This window comes from Ranitomeya imitator, chromosome 6, assembly GCF_032444005.1.
Source record: "Ranitomeya imitator isolate aRanImi1 chromosome 6, aRanImi1.pri, whole genome shotgun sequence".
Lineage (NCBI taxonomy): Eukaryota > Metazoa > Chordata > Amphibia > Anura > Dendrobatidae > Ranitomeya > Ranitomeya imitator.
In genome coordinates, this window is record NC_091287.1 from 21,069,304 (window position 1) to 21,092,522 (window position 23,219).

The window sequence follows — 23,219 nt, forward strand, 5'->3', positions numbered from 1 at the left end:
TGTCTACAGGAAGTGGCAATGGTTCTGTCTCTACAGGAAGAAGAGGTGGTTCTGTCTCTACAGGAAGTAGAGGTGGTTCTGTCTCTCTACAGGAAGTAGAGGTGGTTCTGCATCTCTACAGGAAGGAGAGGTGGTTCTGTCTGTCTACAGGAAGTAGAAGTGGTTCTATCTCTCTACAGGAAGTAGAGGTGGTTCTGTATCTACAGGAAGTAGAGGTGGTTCTGTCTCTACAGGAAGTAGAGATTGTTCTGTCTCTCTACAGGAAGTAGAGGTGGTTCTGTCTCTCTACAGGAAGTAGAGGTGGTTTTGTCCTTCTACAGGAAGTAGAGATGGTTCTGTCTCTCTACATGAAGTAGAGGTGGTTCTGTCTCTCTACAGGAAGTAGCGATGGTTCTGTCTCTAAAGGAAGTAGAGGTGGTTCTGTCTCTACAGGAAGTAGAGATGGTTCTGTCTCTCTACATGAAGTAGAGATGGTTCTGTCTCTCTACAGGAAGTAGAGGTGGTTCTGTCTCTCTACAAGAAGTAGAGGTGGTTCTGTCTGTCTACAGGAAGTAGAGGTGAGTCTGTCTCTCCACAGGAACTAGAAGTGGTTCTGCCTCTCTACTAGAAGTAGAGGTGGTTCTTTCTCTCTATAGGAAGTAGAGGTGGTTCTGTCTGTCTACAGGAAGTAGAGATGGTTGCCTCTCTATAGGAAGTAGAGGTAGTTCTGCCTCTCTATAGGAAGTGGTGATGGTTCTTTCTCTCTACAGGAAGTAGAGGTGGTTCTGCCTCTCTACTGGAAGTAGAGGTGGTTCTGTCTGTCTACAGAAAGTGGAAGTGGGTCTTCTCTCTACAGGAAGTGGCGATGGTTCTGTCTGTTTACAGGAAGTGGTGATGGTTCCGTCTCTCTACAGGAAGTAGAAGTGGTTCTGCATCTCTACTGAAAGTAGAGGTAGTTCTGCCTCTCTGCAAGACGTAGAGGTGGTTCTGCCTCTCTACAAGAAGTATAGGTGGCTCTGCCTCTCTACAGGAAGTAGAGGTGGTTCTGTCTGTCAACAGGAAGTAGAAGTGGGTCTGTCTTTCTACAGGAAGTGGCGATGGTTCTGTCTGTCTACAGGAAGTGGCGATGGTTCTGTCTCTCTACAGGAAATAAAGGTGTTTCTGCCTCTCTACTGGAAGTAGAGGTGGTTCTGCCTCTCTACAAGAAGTAAAGGTGGTTCTGTTTGTCTACAGGAAGTAGAGGTGGGTCTGTCTCTCTACAGGAAGTAGAGGTGGTTATGTCCCTCTACAGGAAGTAGAGGTGGTTCTGCATCTCTACAGGAAGTAGAGGTGGTTCTGTCTGTCTACAGGAAGTAGAAGTGGTTCTATCTCTCTACAGGAAGTAGAGGTGGTTCTGTCTCTACAAGAAGTAGAGGTGGTTCTGTCTCTACAGGAAGTAGAGATGGTTCTGTCTCTCTACAGGAAGTAGAGGTGGTTCTGTCTCTCTAAAGGAAGTAGAGGTGGTTTTGTCCTTCTACAGGAAGTAGAGATGGTTCTGTCTCTCTACATGAAGTAGAGGTGGTTCTCTCTCTCTACAGGAAGTAGCGATGGTTCTGTCTCTACAGGAAGTAGAGGTGGTTCTGTCTGTACAGGAAGTAGAGATGGTTCTGTCTCTCTACATGAAGTAGAGGTGGTTCTGTCTCTCTACAGGAAGTAGAGGTGGTTCTGTCTCTCTACAAGAAGTAGAGGTGGTTCTGTCTGTCTACAGGAAGTAGAGGTGAGTCTGTCTCTCCACAGGAACTAGAGGTGGTTCTGCCTCTCTACTAGAAGTAGAGGTGGTTCTGTCTCTCTATAGGAAGTAGAGGTGGTTCTGTCTGTCTACAGGAAGTAGAGATGGTTGCCTCTCTATAGGAAGTAGAGGTAGTTCTGCCTCTCTATAGGAAGTGGTGATGGTTCTTTCTCTCTACAGGAAGTAGAGGTGGTTCTGCCTCTCTACTGGAAATAGAGGTGGTTCTGTCTGTCTACAGAAAGTGGAAGTGGGTCTGTCTCTCTACAGGAAGTGGCGATGGTTCTGTCTGTTTACAGGAAGTGGTGATGGTTCTGTCTCTCTACAGGAAGTAGAAGTGGTTCTGCATCTCTACTGGAAGTAGAGGTAGTTCTGCCTCTCTGCAAGACGTAGAGGTGGTTCTGCCTCTCTACAAGAAGTATAGGTGGCTCTGCCTCTCTACAGGAAGTAGAGGTGGTTCTGTCTGTCAACAGGAAGTAGAAGTGGGTCTGTCTTTCTACAGGAAGTGGCGATGGTTCTGTCTGTCTACAGGAAGTGGCGATGGTTCTGTCTCTCTACAGGAAATAAAGGTGTTTCTGCCTCTCTACTGGAAGTAGAGGTGGTTCTGCCTCTCTACAAGAAGTAGAGGTGGTTCTGCCTCTCTACAGGAAGTAAAGGTGGTTCTGTTTGTCTACAGGAAGTAGAGGTGGGTCTGTCTCTCTACAGGAAGTAGAGGTGGTTCTGTCCCTCTACAGGAAGTAGAGGTGGTTCTGCATCTCTACAGGAAGTAGAGGTGGTTCTGTCTGTCTACAGGAAGTAGAAGTGGTTCTATCTCTCTACAGGAAGTAGAGGTGGTTCTGTCTCTACAGGAAGTAGAGGTGGTTCTGTCTCTACAGGAAGTAGAGATGGTTCTGTCTCTCTACAGGAAGTAGAGGTGGTTCTGTCTCTCTACAGGAAGTAGAGGTGGTTTTGTCCTTCTACAGGAAGTAGAGATGGTTCTGTCTCTCTACATGAAGTAGAGGTGGTTCTGTCTCTCTACAGGATGTAGCGATGGTTCTGTCTCTACAGGAAGTAGAGGTGGTTCTGTCTCTACAGGAAGTAGAGATGGTTCTGTCTCTCTACATGAAGTAGATGTGGTTCTGTCTCTCTACAGGAAGTAGAGGTGGTTCTGTCTCTCTTCAAGAAGTAGAGGTGGTTCTGTCTGTCTACAGGAAGTAGAGGTGAGTCTGTCTCTCCACAGGAACTAGAGGTGGTTCTGCTTCTCTACTAGAAGTAGAGGCGGTTCTGTCTCTCTATAGGAAGTAGAGGTGGTTCTGTCTGTCTACAGGAAGTAGAGATGGTTGCCTCTCTATAGGAAGTAGAGGTAGTTCTGCCTCTCTATAGGAAGTGGTGATGGTTCTTTCTCTCTACAGGAAGTAGAGGTGGTTCTGCCTCTCTACTGGAAGTAGAGGTGGTTCTGTCTGTCTACAGAAAGTGGAAGTGGGTCTGTCTCTCTACAGGAAGTGGCGATGGTTTTGTCTGTTTACAGGAAGTGGTGATGATTCTGTCTCTCTACAGGAAGTACAAGTGGTTCTGCATCTCTACTGGAAGTAGAGGTAGTTCTGCCTCTCTGCAAGACGTAGAGGTGGTTCTGGCTCTCTACAAGAAGTATAGGTGGCTCTGCCTCTCTACAGGAAGTAGAGGTGGTTCTGTCTGTCAACAGGAAGTAGAAGTGGGTCTGTCTCTCTACAGGAAGTGGCGATGGTTCTGTCTACAGGAAGTGGCGATGGTGTTTCTGCCTTTCTACTGGAAGTAGAGGTGGTTCTGCCTCTCTACAAGAAGTAGAGGTGGTTCTGCCTCTCTACAGGAAGTAAAGGTGGTTCTGTTTGTCTACAGGAAGTAGAGGTGGGTTTGTCTCCCTACAGGAAGTAGAGGTGGTTCTGCCTCTCTACAAGAAGTAGAGGTGGTTCTGCCTCTCCACTGGAAGTAAAGGTGGTTCTGTCTGTCTACAGGAAGTAGAGGTGGTTCTGTCTCTCTATAGGAGGTAGAGGTGGTTCTGCCTCTCTACAGAAAGTAGAGGTGGTTCTGCCTCTCTGCAAGAATTGGAGGTGGTTCTGTTTCTCTACAAGAAGTAAAGGTGGTTCTGCCTCTCTACATGAAGTAGAGGTGGTTCTGTCTCTCTATAGGAAGTAGAGGTGGTTCTGCCTCTCTACAGGAAGTAGAGGTGGTTCTGTCTCCCTACAGGAAGTAGAGGTGGTTCTGTATCTCTATAGGAGGTAGAGATGGTTCTGCCTCTCTACAAGAAGTAGAGGTGGTTCTGCTTCTCTACAGGAAGTAGAGGTGGTTCTGTCTCTCTATAGGAGGTAGAGATGGTTCTGCCTCTCTACAAGAAGTAGAGGTGGTTCTGTCTCCCTACAGGAAGTAGAGGTGGTTCTGTATCTCTATAGGAGGTAGAGATGGTTCTGCCTCTCTACAAGAAGTAAAGGTGGTACTGTCTCTCTACAGGAAGTAGAGGTGGGTCTGTCTGTCTACAGGAAGTGGCAATGGTTCTGTCTCTCTACAGAAAGTCGTGATTGTTCTGTCTCTCTACAGGAAGTAGAGATAGTTCTGCCTCTGTACAGGAAGTAGAGATGGTTCTGCCTCTCTATAGGAAGTAGAGGTGGTTCTGCCTCTCTACAAGAAGTAGAGGTGGTTCTGCCTCTCTACAGGAAGTAGAGGTGGTTCTGCCTCTCGACAGGAAGTAGAAGTGGTTCTGCCTCTCTACAGGAAGTAGAGGTGGTTCTGTCTTTTTATAGGAAGTAGTGGTGGTTCGTCTCTTTATAGGAAGTAGAGATGGTTCTGCCTCTCTACAGGAGCTAGAGATGGTTCTGCCTATCTACAGGTGTCTCTCTACAGGAAGTAGAGGTGGGTCTGTCTGTCTACAGGAAGTGGCAATGGTTCTGTCTCTACAGGAAGTGGTGATTGTTCTGTCTCTCTACAGGAAGTAGAGATAGTTCTGCCTCTCTACAGGAAGTAGAGATGGTTCTGCCTCTCTATAGGAAGTAGAGGTGGTTCTGCCTCTCTACAGGAAGTGGTGATGGTTCTGTCTGTCTACAGGAAATAGAGGTGGTTCTGTCTGTCTACAGGAAGTAGAGGTGGTTCTGTCTTTTTATAGGAAGTAGAGGTGGTTCTGCCTCTCTACAGGAAATGGAGCGAGCCTTTGTCTCTCTACAAGAAGTGGATGTGGGTCCTTGTTTCTCTACAGGAAGAAAGGGATGGGTCTTTGACTCTCTACAGAAAATAGAGGTGGGTCTTTGCAATGCATGGTGGGAAATGTAAAGAAAAGAAGTTACAGCACCTATAATGCTGGCCGAAAGCCAATAAAAAAAAACTCACTTAAAAAAAGTTTATGGCAACTTACTGGGTGCAAGAATCGGGACAGTGACCCAAAAGAAATGTTGCCTTGTTTTTTTGCGAAAGGATAAATATTTCGCTGGATGGGGCCCCATTCTCATAATAGATGTGGGTCCCGTTGTCGGAGCTCTTATCTGCAAAACTTGTAGGGGGTTTGGTATAAAGGTCAAACATGCAGAAACCCCCTTTAAGGCCTAACATGGCAGTACATAATGGGGGTATGCTGTACTTGTGCTGACAAGGGGGGATAGAGCAGCTCCATTATCTTTGGATAGAATGGATGCAGTGAGGGCTTCCATGGCGCAGTGCCGGAAAGGTAAGCTGCGCGTTCAGCTCTGCTACATCTGGATTTCCATTGCAGGTGTTAGGAAGTCTTGTCGGAGGCTGCAGTTCGGGGCTCAGGTTTCCTCCCCAGTCAAACAGATTTCAGCCTGAATAAAAATCTAGCAGGGCTGACACAATCCACGCAGAGGATCGGGCCGAGACCCCCAACAACCACGGGAAACACGGGGGGGGGGATCATGAACAGCAGAGCGGAAGATGAACACAGCGCCGGTCCCGTCCTGTCTCAGGTGTGCTGAATAAAGATCAGATTAATGACCCAATAATCAGCTCCGCATCATAGAAGCCCCAGAGTCCTGCACTGATTATCGGGGAGGTACTGCTCAGCCCATGGCGGAAAGGAGGGAATCAATAACCAGGCTGGGGGGCTGTAGAAGAACTAAAATGCCCAGCAGGCCCAGTGTGCAGATATAATATGGGAAATGATCAATGGAGACCGGCTGCACTACCAGGGGGAAATCTATTCAGTGTCGGACTGGGGTGTCCAGGGCCCACCAGTAACATTGACTTTGGGGGCCACTTTTCACCTCCATACAAATATTACATGACCCTCGTTCACAAATCTACCTATATCTCTGTATAATAATACACTGGGGAGTTTGGTTAATGATGAGATGCTGTTTTTTTCTGTACAGAGTGAATCAAGCGAATTACGGTATGCCAAATACCGCCCATACAGGAGGGTTGGGGGCACAGATCCGCACAGCGGCCCACCGGGGGATTGCCCTGTTACCCTATGGGCCAGTCCAAGCCTGTATCTATTATCTATTACACTATGTAACAAATTTTTATTTATTTTTTGTTCCTGGGTCCAAAGTGTGTTTTCCTAACCCGTTATGCCTAAAGCAAATAGAAAATAGTTGTTGTTCCACAAATACTTTGCTTCTGTGATCAGGACAATGAAGACTACTCAGCAGTGAATAGGAATGGAGAATTTTCCCCAAAACAGACAAATTTCAAAATGTCATTGTCCTGATAACAGAAGCGAAGTCTTTGTGGAACAACAACTATTTTCTGTTTGCTTTAGGCATAACGGGTTAGGAAAACACACTTTGGACCCAGGAACAAAAAATAAATAGAAATGTGTTATAGTGTAAATTCCTTTTGTTGACACAATAAATACAAATTTTTTCTGACCTGTGGTTATAAAATCAAAGTATGTGCTGAATGAAGTCATTTTTCCATAGTCTTTAAACAGAAGCAGTTGAAATATTACACTTGGAAGCCAGGAACAAAAACTGTGTTACATAGTGTTATCTATATCTATCTATTATATGTATTATCTATCTATCTATTATCTATCTATTATCTATCTATTATCTATCTATTATCTATCTATCTATTATCTATCTATTATCGATCTATCATATATTATCTATTATCTATCTATTATCTATCTATTTATCTATCTATTACCTATTTACAGTTAGGTCCATATATATTTGGACAGAGACAACATTTTTCTAATTTTGGTTATAGACATTACCACAATGAATTGTAAACAAAACAATTCAGATGCAGTTGAAGTTCAGACTCTCGGCTTTCATTTGAGGGGTATCCACATTAAAATTGGATGAAGGGTTTAGGAGTTTCAGCTCCTTAACATGTGCCACCCTGTTTTTAAAGGGACCAAAAGTAATTGGACAATTGACTCCAAGGCTATTTCATGGACAGGTGTGGGCAATCCCTTCATTATGTCATTCTCAATTAAGCAGATAAAAGGCCTGGAGTTGATTTGAGGTGTGGTGCTGCATTTGGAAGGTTTTGCTGTGAAGTAAACATGCAGTCAAAGGAGCTCTCCATGCCGGTGAAACAAGCCGTCCTTAAGCTGCGAAAACAGAAAAAACCCATCCGAGAAATTGCTACAATATTAGGAGTGGCAAAATCTACAGTTTGGTACATCCTGAGAAAGAAAGAAAGCACTGGTGAACTCATCAATGCAAAAAGACCTGGGCGCCCACGGAAGGCAACAGTGGTGGATGATCGCAGAATAATCTCCATGGTGAAGAGAAACCCCTTCACAACAACCAACCAAGTGACCAACACTCTCCAGGAGGTCGGCGAATCAATATCCAAATCTACCATAAAGAGAAGACTGCATGAAAGTAAATACAGAGGGTTCACTGCACGGTGCAGCCACTCATAAGCATCAAGAATAAAAAGGATAAAAAACATCTAAAAAAGCCAGCACAGTTCTGGAAGAACATTCTTTGGACAGATGAAACCAAGATCAACCTCTATCAGAATGATGGAAAGAGAAAAGTATGGTGAAGGCGCGGTACAGCTCATGATCCACAGCATAGCACATCATCTGTAAAACCCGGCGGAGGCAGTGTGATGGCTTGGGCATGCATGGCTACCAGTGGCACTGGGTCACTAGTGTTTATTGATGATGTGACACAGGACAGAAGCAGCCGAATGAATTCTGAGGTATTCAGAGCCGCCATACTGTGTGCTCCGATCCAGCCAAATGCAGCCAAACTGATTGGTCGTCGTTTCATACTACAGATGGACAATGACCCAAAACATAAAGCCAAAACAACCCAGGGGTTTATTAAAGCAAAAAAGTGGAATATTCTTGAATGGCCAAGTCAGTCACCTGATCTCAACCCAATTGAGCATGCATTTCACTTGTTAAAGACTAAACTTCAGACAGAAAGGCCACAAACAAACAGCAACTGAAAACCACCGCAGTGAAGGCCGGCAGAGCATCAAAAAGGAGGAAACACAGCGTCTGGTGATGTCCATGAGTTCAAGACTTCAGGCAGTCATTGCCAACAAAGGGTTTTCAACCAAGTACTAAAAATGAACGTTTTATTTAAAATGATTGAATCTGTCCAATTACTTTTGGTCCCTTTAAAAACAGGGTGGTACATGTTAAGGAGCTAAAACTAATAAACCCTTCATCCAATTTTAATGTGGATACCCTCAAATGAAAGCTGAAAGTCTGAACTTCAACTGCATCTGAATTGGTTTGTTTAAAATTCATTGTGGTAATGTCTATAACCAAAATTAGAAAAATGTTGTCTCTGTCCAAATATATATGGACCTAACTGTATCTACACTGGGGAACACAATTTTTTAAGAGTTAGGTCAGACAACTGTTCTTAATTAATTTTTGGATGCTGAATCCAGAAATGATCTCAGTTTTTCTCTATCACGTCAAGTTTTTGAACAATAGGATTTTTGTCTTCTCAAAACTACGGTATGTAAACTACTGTACCTAAAAAGTGTTTTTTTTTATTACATAGTACAAATATGAACAAAAAATGAAATATATAAGAAATAGGCATGACAAAGTTGTGACTACTCTTACAAGTTGCCACGTAGCTCTATATGAGTCGAATTGTAATCAGATAACAAGTCTTATTACAGATATCAGTGCAATTGTGCTTCTCTGGCAGGTAAGTTGTGGAGGAAAAACTTTACGTGCTAGAAAAAAACTGACTACATTTTTGGAATCAGCATGCCAATTTTAGTATAAATCAGCTCAAAATCCTAACTCAACAGAAAATGTTTTTCAAATTGTTCCCCTGTGTTATCTATCTATCTATCTATCTATCTATCTATCTATCTATCTATCTATCTATCTATCTATCTATCTATTATTTATCATCTATCTATCTATCTATCTATCTATTATCTATCTATCTATCATCTATTTATCTAATATCTATCTATTCTCTATATATCTATTATCTATCTATTATCTATTTATCTATCTATTATCTATACATCTATCTATTTATATATCTATTATCTGTCTATTATCTATCTATGTATCTATCTATCTATCTATCTATCTATGTATCTATCTATCATCTATTATCTATCTTTCTATCTATCTATCTATCTATCTATCATCTATCTATGGATTATATGGTTACATTATTCATTTTCCCTCTATCTTGCCCCTGATAATGATTATTATTTTGTTACTTGCAGTACCGTTACATCATTAGATTCGTTACCCCAGGATTATTGGCTTGAACCGGTTCTTGCGGCCATTTTTCTGGTGGATTTGTGTCAGCGCCGCTGCTCTCCTTGACAGTCCAGTAAATCGAGACCTCGTTTATTAACGCCTGGCACCTGTGCAGGAAATGGGAGATTTCAGTTTCCGCCACTTTAGCTTTGTGCAGCCGGTGGCAGTGCCCTATTATCCCGAGTGAGAATGTGAAACAATTGGAACCACATTCTACAAATCCCCTGCTCCTCGGTGCAGCAGATCGGCATCTGGCCGCTGCTCTTTGTACTTCGCGGGTTTATTTGTTCCTTTTTTTGTAACGATAGCTGGAATATTTCTGTACCTTTAATTTCAGTGTAAAATATATTACACCCCATTGAAATCATGGACACGAGACTAAACAATAAACAAAGTGCGAGCTCTGTGGTTCAGGCATGTGTTCTTATTGGGTATCACAGATGTACTTAAAGGGGTACTCGCTCGGTATTTTTCTCATTTTAAGGTAGTGCCCTCCTGTGACTGCAACCAGTAATCATAGACAAAGTCTCTTCTTCACAACAGCAGCTAAATGCTGAGGACTGCAGAGGTGACAATGTAATCTCTGTGTAGACTAAGAATATATCATGAGACCCACAGACAAGTCAGGCTTCTTAAGAACAAAAAATTGAAAGTCTTTTTTTGCAAAACAATAAAAATCAATACTTTTCTTCAAATTACAGTGTTGCCTTCAGAGGCGTTGAGGTGACCACTTATGTCTACGTATGGAACAACTACAGAATGGCAGAATTGCCTTGGGATTCTTCTTGGACCTGGTGGTTGACGTTCCTTGGTGTGGATTTTGCATATTATTGGTTCCATAGAATGGCGCATGGTAGGTACAGTTACAATGTTATACAGATCTTCTGGTAAACAATATGTACAAGAATATAACTGCTATAATACTGCCCCTATATACAAGAATATAACTACTATAATACTGCCCCAATGTACACGAATATAACTACTATAATACTGCCCCAATGTACAAGAATATAACTACTATAATACTGCCCCCTATGTACAAGAATATAACTACTATAATACTGCCCCTATGTACAAGACTATAACTACTGTAATACTGCCCACATGTACAAGAATATAACTACTATAATACTGCTCCTATGTACAAGAATATAACTACTATAATACTGCCCCAATGTACAAGAATATAACTACTATAATACTGCCCCCTATGTACAAGAATATAACTACTATAATACTGCTCCCTATGTACAAGAATATAACTACTATAATACTGCCCCTATGTACAAGACTATAACTACTGTAATACTGCCCACATGTACAAGAATATAACTACTATAATACTGCTCCTATGTACAAGAATATAACTACTATAATACTGCCCCAATGTACAAGAATATAACTACTATAATACTGCCCCCTATGTACAAGAATATAACTACTATAATACTGCTCCCTATGTACAAGAATATAACTACTATAATACTGCCCCTATGTACAAGACTATAACTACTGTAATACTGCCCACATGTACAAGAATATAACTACTATAATACTGCTCCTATGTACAAGAATATAACTACTATAATACTGCCCCCTATGTACAAGAATATAACTACTATAATACTGCCCCCTATGTACAAGAATATAACTTCTATAATACTGTCCCTATGTACAAGACTATAACTACTGTAATACTGCCCACATGTACAAGAATATAACTACTATAATACTGCCCCTATGTACAAGAATATAACTTCTATAATACTGCCCCTATGTACAAGACTATAACTACTGTAATACTGCCCACATGTACAAGAATATAACTACTATAATACTGCTCCTATGTACAAGAATATAACTACTATAATACTGCCCCAATGTACAAGAATATAACTACTATAATACTGCCCCCTATGTACAAGAATATAACTACTATAATACTGCTCCCTATGTACAAGAATATAACTACTGTAATACTGCCCCTATGTACAAGAATATAACTACTATAATACTGCTCCTATGTACAAGAATATAACTACTATAATACTGCCCCCTATGTACAAGAATATAACTACTATAATACTGCCCCAATGTACACGAATATAACTACTATAATACTGCCCCAATGTACACAAATATAACTACTATAATACTGCCCCTATGTACAAGAATATAACTACTATAATACTGCTCCTATGTACAAGAATATAAGTACTATAACACTGCCCCTATATACAAAAATATAACTACTATAATACTGCCCCTATGTACAAGAATATAACTACTATAATACTGCCCCTATGTACAAGAATATAACTACTATAATACTGCTCCTATGTACAAGAATATAACTACTATAATACTGCGCCCTATGTACAAGAATATAACTACGACAATACTGCCCCTATGTACAAGAATATAACTGCTATAATACTGCTCCTATGTACAAGAATATAACTACTATAATACTGCCCCCTATGTACAAGAATATAACTACTATAATACTGCCCCCTATGTACAAGAATATAACTACTATAATACTGCTCCTATGTACAAGAATATAACTACTATAATACTGCTCCTATGTACAAGAATATAACTACTATAATACTGCCCCTATGTACAAGAATATAACTACTATAATACTGCCCCCATGTACACGAATATAACTACTATAATACTGCCCCAATGTACACAAATATAACTACTATAATACTGCCCCTATGTACAAGAATATAACTACTATAATACTGCCCCTATGTACAAGAATATAAGTACTATAACACTGCCCCTATATACAAAAATATAACTACTATAATACTGCCCCTATGTACAAGAATATAACTACTATAATACTGCCCCTATGTACAAGAATATAACTACTATAATACTGCTCCTATGTACAAGAATATAACTACTATAATACTGCGCCCTATGTACAAGAATATAACTACGACAATACTGCCCCTATGTACAAGAATATAACTGCTATAATACTGCTCCTATGTACAAGAATATAACTACTATAATACTGCCCCCTATGTACAAGAATATAACTACTATAATACTGCCCCCTATGTACAAGAATATAACTACTATAATACTGCTCCTATGTACAAGAATATAACTACTATAATACTGCTCCTATATACAAGAATATAACTACTATAATACTGCCCCTATGTACAAGAATATAACTACTATAATACTGCTCCCTATGTACAAGAATATACAGTAACTACTATAATAGTGCCCCCTCTGTACAAGAATATAACTACTATAATACTGCCCCTATGTACAAGAATATAACTACTATAATACTGCCCCTATGTACACAAATATAACTACTATAATACTGCCCCTATGTACAAGAATATAACTACTATAATACTGCTCCTATGTACAAGAATATAACTACTATAATACTGCCCCCTATGTACAAGAATATAACTACTATAATACTGCCCCAATGTACACGAATATAACTACTATAATACTGCCCCAATGTACACAAATATAACTACTATAATACTGCCCCTATGTACAAGAATATAACTACTATAATACTGCTCCTATGTACAAGAATATAAGTACTATAACACTGCCCCTATATACAAAAATATAACTACTATAATACTGCCCCTATGTACAAGAATATAACTACTATAATACTGCCCCTATGTACAAGAATATAACTACTATAATACTGCTCCTATGTACAAGAATATAACTACTATAATACTGCGCCCTATGTACAAGAATATAACTACGACAATACTGCCCCTATGTACAAGAATATAACTGCTATAATACTGCTCCTATGTACAAGAATATAACTACTATAATACTGCCCCCTATGTACAAGAATATAACTACTATAATACTGCCCCCTATGTACAAGAATATAACTACTATAATACTGCTCCTATGTACAAGAATATAACTACTATAATACTGCTCCTATGTACAAGAATATAACTACTATAATACTGCCCCTATGTACAAGAATATAACTACTATAATACTGCCCCCATGTACACGAATATAACTACTATAATACTGCCCCAATGTACACAAATATAACTACTATAATACTGCCCCTATGTACAAGAATATAACTACTATAATACTGCCCCTATGTACAAGAATATAAGTACTATAACACTGCCCCTATATACAAAAATATAACTACTATAATACTGCCCCTATGTACAAGAATATAACTACTATAATACTGCCCCTATGTACAAGAATATAACTACTATAATACTGCTCCTATGTACAAGAATATAACTACTATAATACTGCGCCCTATGTACAAGAATATAACTACGACAATACTGCCCCTATGTACAAGAATATAACTGCTATAATACTGCTCCTATGTACAAGAATATAACTACTATAATACTGCCCCCTATGTACAAGAATATAACTACTATAATACTGCCCCCTATGTACAAGAATATAACTACTATAATACTGCTCCTATGTACAAGAATATAACTACTATAATACTGCTCCTATATACAAGAATATAACTACTATAATACTGCCCCTATGTACAAGAATATAACTACTATAATACTGCTCCCTATGTACAAGAATATACAGTAACTACTATAATAGTGCCCCCTCTGTACAAGAATATAACTACTATAATACTGCCCCTATGTACAAGAATATAACTACTATAATACTGCCCCTATGTACACAAATATAACTACTATAATACTGCCCCTATGTACAAGAATATAACTACTATAATACTGCTCCTATGTACAAGAATATAACTAGTATAATACTGCCCATTATGTACAAGAATATAACTACTATAATACTGCCCCCTATGTACAAGAATATAACTACTATAATACTGCCCCCTCTGTACAAGAATATAACTACTATAATACTGCCCCTATGTACAAGAATATAACTACTATAATACTGCCCCCTATGTACAAGAATATAACTACTATAATACTGCCCCTATGTACAAGAATATAACTACTATAATACTGCCCCTATGTACACAAATATAACTACTATAATACTGCCCCTATGTACAAGAATATAACTACTATAATACTGCTCCTATGTACAAGAATATAACTAGTATAATACTGCCCCTATGTACAAGAATATAACTACTATAATACTGCCCCTATGTACAAGAATATAACTACTATAATACTGCTCCTATGTACAAGAATATAACTACTATAATACTGCCCATTATGTACAAGAATATAACTACTATAATACTGCCCCCTATGTACAAGAATATAACTACTATAATACTGCCCCCTCTGTACAAGAATATAACTACTATAATACTGCCCCTATGTACAAGAATATAACTACTATAATACTGCTCCTATGTACAAAAATATAACTACTATAATACTGCCCCCTATGTACAAGAATATACTGTAACTACTATAATACTGCCCCTATGTACAAGAATACAACTACTATAATACTGCCCCTATGTACAAGAATATAACTACTATAATAGTGACCCCTATGTACAAGAATATAACTAGTATAATACTGCCCCTATGTGCAAGAATATAACTACTATAATACTGCCCATTATGTACAATAATATAACTACTATAATACTGCCCCCTATGAACAAGAATATAACTACTATAATACTGCCCCCTCTGTACAAGAATATAACTACTATAATACTGCCCCTATGTACAAGAATATAACTACTATAATACTGCCCCTATGTACACAAATATAACTACTATAATACTGCTCCCTATGTACAAGAATATAACTACTATAATACTGCGCCCTATGTACAAGAATATAACTACTATAATACTGCCCCTATGTACAAGAATATAACTACTATAATACTGCCCCTATGTACAAGAATATAACTACTATAATACTGCTCCTATGTACAAGAATATAACTACTATAATACTGCCCCTGTGTACAAGAATATAACTACTATAATTACTGCTGCTATGTACAAGAATATAACTACTATAATACTGCCCCTATGTACAAGAATATAACTCGTACATAGGAGCAGTATAGGTGCCGCCTCGGGACACGAGCATATCATTAACTCAAAATTGAAAATACATATTAAAGAACCCCAAGACGGATTTCATCACCAGGTATCATTGTAATCAGTATAACGGCGCAGACCTGACACTGTCTGTAGATTACTGAGCACAATCCTGGTGACAGGTTCCCTTTAAGGTGTTTAGGTACTATATAAATGTATTATTTTAAAACTATAAATCGATATTATTTTCACAATTTACGGTGGCACCATTTGGATAATACATGAAGATTGTATTTGTACATTATAAGAAAGTATTATTTGGACACTATATAGCAAAATTATTTTGGTTATCTGCATATGGTGTCATTTTTTGGACACTATGTAAATGTTGTTTGGATACTATGTAAACATAATTTTGAAACTGTATAATAGTATTATTTTTGCATTACTTGGTGGCACTGTTAGACATTGCCTGAGGGTATTAGTTGAATATTATATTGGTTTATTATTTTAATAGACTCGATGTTACAGTATAATTTGGTCATTATATGGCAATATTAATTTCACAATATATGTTTGTTTGCACACAATAAAACACAATCAGCTAGTCATTATATAGCAGTACTATTTATGGTGGTATTGCTGGGACACAGTTTAACAGTGTATGGAAAAAATATACTGTAGTATTATGTTGTCAATATGTGGTACCATTATTTGAGCACTGTAATTGCATAATTTTGAAACTATATAGTAGTATTAATTTTGTAATATGTTGGGGCACGTTTGGATGCTATTACGTTTGGACTGCATTATTTGGACATTTTATGTCAGTAATATTTTCAAAATATATATTGGCATTATTTGGACCCTATATGACAGTATTATTTGGACACTGTATGACATTTTCTCAATATATAGTGGCACTAATTGTACTCTACAGTATTAGTCGGGCTCTACATGACAAGATTATATGGACACTATATGGCAGTGCTATTTGCACAAAGTATGGTAGCGCTATTTGGACGGCATGTTACAGCATTATTTAGACAGTATATTTAAACAATATATGGTGGCACTATTTGGACCTTGCATGATAGTATTATTTCGACAGTGTATGGCAGGGCCATTTTCACAATATATGGTGGCAGTATTGGACTCGATATGACAGTATTATTAGGACACTATATGGCAGTATTATTTTGAAAGTAACTTTGCAGTTTTAATTTGATGTGGTGAAATATGTTAATATAAATGCTGGGAAACACGACAGACGTTCTAGTATACCATGGGACATTGTATTAATCAACAAACCAATCTCACCCTATAAGTAGAGTTAGAGGACAAGAGCCTATGTGAGGCATGAATGGGTTAATCCTTCGCATCACTTTCCTCTCTCGATCTTTTACTCTCTCCATGATGTCCATACCGGACCCTACATTCCAATTATGAGTGGAATGTTTCCTTCCACACGGATACAAATCCCTAATTATGACTTTCTTCTGTTCCTGTGGATAGTATTCGTCCGTACTAAGAGCAGCATGTGTCGAAAAACAGGTCGCCTCCGGTTTCCTCCTAAACCTTGTCAATACGGCCCCAATTTTTCCATCACAGCTAATGGAGCCGCCATATGTCGCTGTGAGCAAGCGATATTACCTGAGGTTGACATCGGACTCCTCTCTGCCCTCCAGGAATCTTTCACCCCTTTCCAAAGTTGGCACAGATCATTCAATATCACAGGCATTCCAGTGCTCCTCTCCGGCTACCGGGTGCTTCATGCTCCTTGGACGGGGTAATATCTCTTTAAACCTAAACTTGTGGGATATTTGTGATCCAAAGGAATCCCCTAGTAGGAGAAAGAAAAGTTTTGTACAAGTGACCCTGGACAAAAAGAATAGAAGGGCTTCACAGGTTTTTCAAGTGGAAACCGTGTCAGGAGAAGCTTCTTCTTTGGGGAGTTTTTGGAGGAGTTTTTCATTTGCTGACGCAATTTTGAAAAGTTTTCGAAAAGTTTTGATTAGTGATGAGCATACGTGCTCGGACAAGGTGTTCTCCGAGCATGCTCGTTTGCTAAGTGCCTTCAGCGTGCTCGAATAATACGTTAGTCCCCGCGGCTCCATGTCTCGTGACTGTTCCACCCTCCTGAGCCGTCTATATGGGCATGTAGGTCATAGGAAGCTGAATAAAATGACACCTTGATATCTGACGTCTTGGGCTACTTTCACACTTCCGTCGGTACGGGGCCGTCGCAAACCGTCGGCCCGACGTACCGACGGACGTTGTGCTAAATTTAGCACAACGTGGGCAGCGGATGCAGCTTTACAACGCATCCGCTGCCCATTGTGATGAGCGGGAGGAGGGGGCGGAGTTCCGGCCGCGCATGCGCGGTCGAAAATGGCGGACACGTCGCACAAAAAAAAGTTACATTGAATGTTTTTTTGTGCGTCGTGTCCGACAAAAACACGACGGATCCGTCGCACGACGGATGCTACGTGTGCCCATCCGTCGCAGTCCGTCGCTACTACAAGTCTGTGGGCAAAAAAACGCATCCTGCAAGCACATTTGCGGGATCCTTTTTTTGCCCATATCGACGGATTGCGACGGAGGCAAAAAGACGGAAGTGTGAAAGTAGCCTTATTCCTGAGAAAGACACGGTATTCTTTACATGTAAATGAGCTGTTCAAGGCTATGGGCGGGACCATAGATCTCCCTGAGAATCTGCCTCCGGAGGTTATTTTAAATGAAAGGGGTCCAGACAATATTGCGTATTAAAATTATCGTGTCAACCCTCCATATAGAGGTGCCGATCCGACCTTAAGTAGTTGAACCGAAAAGTAAAAAAAAACAGATGAGCTTCTAATTAGAAATTAACTCATTTTTTAAAAAAAATCGTTTTGGATATTATTCAGATGAAAAATGTGATTCTGATCACATTCGTTTCTGCACAAATTGAAATAGCTCCAAAGCCTTCGGTGTCCCCGAAAAGATGTGTGGAACACTCTGTGGTCTCCTAGGACTGACCGCAACATTTATGGCTACGGGTAAATCGAACCTAACCAGTAACTAACACCTCGTGCTTCACTAACAGCCCTTTTATGCTTTTTAAAATGAAAAAAATATAGATATTTTTTAAATTAATATTATTAGTTTTATTTTAATATTGCATTTGTGTTAAATAATACACCTACCGGGGACAACAGGCAACTGTGCCCTGCCTGTGCTACTACTGGCCACATAGCTATGGTCACCGGTGCTGCTGCTCCTTGCTCTGCGACCTCCCACATTCTTAGGCTCTGTTCACATGTCCAGTAGTTATTTTCGATTTTAGATCTGTTTTGGGATCCTAAAAAGGGAACAAAAATGGATCCAAATCAGAAACAAAGTGTCAGTTTTCAAACTGATCATTCTTTATCCCTTTCACGACCTTGGACGTATAGACACGTCCAAGGTCAAGTCCGTGCCTTTGATGCGGGCTCCGGCGCTGAGCCTGCATCTTTCCTTGCACGTGACAACTGATTTGGTGTGGCCGCCATTCATAGTAGATGATCAATTCTGCTACACATAGTAGAGCTGAAGCCCGGCTTTGTGCAGCAGATGATCTCAGTCTCCTATGATGACTATTGAATCAAGTAAATAGTAGAAAAAAAATGTTTTAAAAAATATATACTGTATAAAATATATAATTTAAAACCACCCCCCTTTTGCCCTATTCAAAATAAAACAATAAAAAAGGAAAAAATGCACATGTTTGGTATCGCCGCATTCAGAAACGCCCGATCTATCAAAATATAAATAGAATTAATCTGATCGGTAAAGGGCGTAATGAGAAAAAAAATCAAAATGCCAGAATTACGTTTTTTAGTCGCCAATAAAATGCAACAGGCGAACAAAACATTGTATCTACCCCAAGATGTTATCAATAAAATTGTCAGCTCGGCAAAAGACAAGCCCTCACCCAGCCCCCGATACCGAAAAATGGAGACTTTTTGGGTTTCAGAAAATGGCGCTATTTTTGTTTTCTTACAAACTTTGGATTTTTTTTTTTACCAGTAAATTAATAAAGAACCTAGCCATGTTTGGTATCTGCGAACTCGTAATGTCCTGGAGAATCATAATGGCAGGCCAGTTTTAGCATCTACTAAATATGGTAAATGCAAAAGCCCCCAAAACAATTATGTGATTGCGCTTTTTTGCATTTTCACAGTACTTGGATTTTTTTTTTACAGTTTTTCAGTACACGATATGGTAAAACTAATGGTGTCGTTCAAAATTACAGCTCGTCCAGAAAAAAAAACAAGGCCTCATATTGACTGAAAAATAAAAAATTTACGGCTCTGTGAAGAAGGGGAGCAAAAAGCAAAAATGCAAAAACAGAAAATCGCAAGGCCGTGAGGGGGTTAAATGAGGTTATCGAGAGCCGTACCTCACTAAATTTTCACAGTTTGAGCTAGAATTAACATCGGCAGTCACTGACGCTGCACAGGTGCCTTAAAATGAATGTTGTGCTAAATTGTTACTGCACTCGGACACCTATCAGACTTAATGAAGTCGCAGCCCCAGCCTGTCCCTGTCTGAAGAATTTGGCATTTCTCTCCTTTCCTGAATGTCTCCTTGCTTAAAACACTGTCAATAACTCTTCTCTTTCTCTCTCTCTATCTCTCGTATCTTTCTATCTGTCTGTATTCTGTGCACTGTGCTTGTCTGACTGAGCTCTGAGGTCGTCTCTCCTATTCACAATCCTCACAAGATGGCAGCAGCATCTCCTCCTGCTTAGGCTTTTATAGTGGCTGTGAATCATCAGTGACATCACATCTGTAGTCCCCCACGATTGGCTGTGATATAGGGTGGGGTGCTTGTAAGACATTATGGGGTTGCCCACCAGGGGTCACGTGATCCTTCTTTTCTGTCTTTTACTATCTATAACATTCTAGTTGATCCATTTGTAATGAGATTCATGTAGAATCGATCCACTCATCTCTGCTCCTAATGTTTCACTGCAGACACTCATTATTATTATTATTATTATTATTATTTATTATTATAGCGCCATTTATTCCATGGCGCTTTACATGTGAGGAGGGGTATACATAGTAAAACGAGTACAATAATCTTTAACAATACAAGTCACTGCTGGTACAGGAGGAGAGCGGACCCTGCCCGCGAGGGCTCACAATCTACAAGGGATGGGTGAGGATACAGTAGGTGAGGGTAGAGCTGGCCGTGCAGCGGTTTGGTCAATCGGTGGTTACTGCAGGTTGTAGGCTTGTCGGAAGAGGTGGGTCTTCAGGTTCTTTTTGAAGGTTTCGATGGTAGGCGAGAGTCTGATATGTTGTGGTAGAGCATTCCAAAGTAGGGGGGATGCACGAGAGAAATCTTGTATGCGATTGTGGGAAGAGGAGATAATAGGGGAGTAGAGAAGGAGATCTTGTGAGGATCGGAGGTTGCGTGCAGGAGAGTACCGGGAGACAAGGTCGCAGATGTATGGAGGAGACAGGTTGTGGATGGCTTTGTATGTCATGGTTAGGTTTTTGTACTGGAGTCTCTGGGTGATGGGGAGCCAGTGCAGGGATTGACAGAGGGGAGAGGCCGGGGAATAGCGGGGGGACAGGTGGATTAGTCGGGCAGCAGAGTTTAGAATAGATTGGAGGGGTGCAAGAGTGTTAGATGGGAGGCCACAGAGCAGGAGGTTACAGTAGTCAAGGCGGGAGATGATGAGGGCATGGACTAGGGTCTTTGCAGATTTTTGGTTTAGGAATGTGCGGATCCGTGAAATATTTTTGAGTTGGAGGCGGCAGGAAGTGGAAAGGGTTTGGATATGTGGTTTAAAGGAGAGATCAGTGTCAAGGATTACCCCAAGACAGCGGGCTTGTGGGACTGGGGAGAGTGGGCAGCCGTTTACTGTAATGGATAGGTTCGTTGGGGAGGTCGCGTGAGATGGGGGAAAGATGATGAATTCTGTTTTGTCCATGTTAAGTTTTAGAAATCTAGTGGAGAAGAAGGATGAAATAGCAGACAGACATTGAGGGATTCTGGTTAGTAGGGAGGTGATATCTGGTCCAGAGATGTAGATCTGTGTGTCATCAGCATAGAGATGATACTGAAAGCCGTGAGATTCTATGAGCTGTCCCAGGCCAAAGGTGTAGATGGAGAAGAGCAGGGGTCCTAGAACTGAACCTTGCGGGACTCCGACAGATAGGGGGCGAGGTGAGGAGGTGGTGTGTGAGTGGGAGACGCTGAATGTACGGTCAGTTAGGTATGATGAGATCCAGGATAGGGCCAATTCTGTGATTCCAAGGGATGAGAGGGTCTGCAGCAGCAGGGAATGGTCCACTGTGTCAAAGGCAGAGGACAGGTCCAGGAGGAGGAGGACAGAGAAGTGTCGCTTGCTCTTGGCGGTTAATAGGTCATTGGTGACCTTAGTTAGGGCAGTTTCAGTGGAGTGGTGTGACCGGAAGCCTGATTGAAAGCGGTCGAAGAAGGAGCAGGAAGATAGATGGGAGGACAGTTCAAGATGGACATGTTGTTCCAGTAGTTTTGAGGCAAAGGGGAGAAGTGATATAGGGCGATAGTTAGATACAGAGGATGGGTCAAGAGAGGGCTTTTTGAGGATAGGTGTGATTGAGGCATGTTTAAAGCTTGAGGGGAAAATGCCAGTTGTTAGCGATAGGTTAAAGAGATGGGTTAGGGTTGGGATGAAGACTGTGGTGAGGTTTGGGATGAAGTGGGATGGGAGTGGGTCAAGTGCACAGGTGGTGAGATGCGATCTTGAGAGTAGAGTGGAGAGTCCATCTTCTGTAATGGTGGAGAAGTTGGTTTTGGAGGTGGAGGGCTGGGTAGTTGGGAGGAAGGGTTCTGGGGGTTGTTTACTAAAATTGTCCCTGATGTTCTCAATTTTCTGCTTGAAAAATTAGGCAAAGTCTTCAGCTGAGATGAGTGGGGAGGGAGGAGGTGCTGGGGGACGGAGGAGAGAGTTGAAGGTGTTGAATAACTGTTTGGGGTTGTGAGACAGGGAGGATATGAGAGATGAGAAGTAGGTTTGTTTTGCTGTGGCGAGCGTGGTTTTGAAAGCAGTGAGGGACTGTTTGAATGCGATGAAGTGCTCGATGGAGTGGGATCTTTTCCATCTGCGCTCAGCAGCTCTGGAAGCTCGCCTCAGTTCTTTGGTCAGGCTGGTGTGCCAGGGTTGTCTGTTGATTTTGCGAGCTTTGGTATGTGTGAGAGGGGCAAGAGATTCCAAAGCTGCAGCTATTGTGGTGTTATATAGAGCGGCAGCATCATCCGCATTGTGTAGGAAGCTTATGTCTGTGAGAGGGAGGAGGGATTCAGAGAGTGAGTGAAGATCAAGGTGTTTAAGATTTCTGCGAGGGTGTGAGAGTTTGTGGGGTGGGGGTTGTAGACAAGGAGTGGAAAGGGAAGAGAATGTAAGTAGGTTGTGGTCAGAAAGAGGAAGAGGTGAGTTTGAGAGGTTAGATAGGGAGCAGAGGCGGGTGAGAATGAGGTCCAGTGTGTGACCATCTTTGTGGGTGGCTGTAGAAGACCATTGAGTGAGGTCAAAGGAGGAAGTGAGAGATAGAAGTTTAGTGGCAGCTGAGAGGGAAGTGTCAATGGGGATGTTGAAGTCACCCATGATGATAGTGGGGATGTCAGCGGCGAGGAAATGGAGTAGCCAGGTGGTGAAGTGGTCGAAGAAGGTGGTGGCTGGCCCTGGGGGACGGTAGATGACAGCCAGTTGGAGGTTGGAGGGGGAGTAGATGCGCACAGAG

The 23,219-nt window shown here is 40.8% G+C and overlaps 1 protein-coding gene across 1 annotated transcript in view; it reads left to right on the forward strand.

Annotated features, from left to right (window-relative positions):
• AGMO (alkylglycerol monooxygenase) overlaps nt 1-23,219 on the forward strand; it is a 250,034-nt gene that overhangs the window by 36,324 nt on the left and 190,491 nt on the right. Inside the window, exon 4 of the mRNA XM_069729308.1 lies at nt 10,121-10,272. Within this exon, the coding sequence (XP_069585409.1) occupies nt 10,121-10,272 (152 nt within the window). The remainder of the gene's footprint in view (nt 1-10,120; nt 10,273-23,219) is intronic.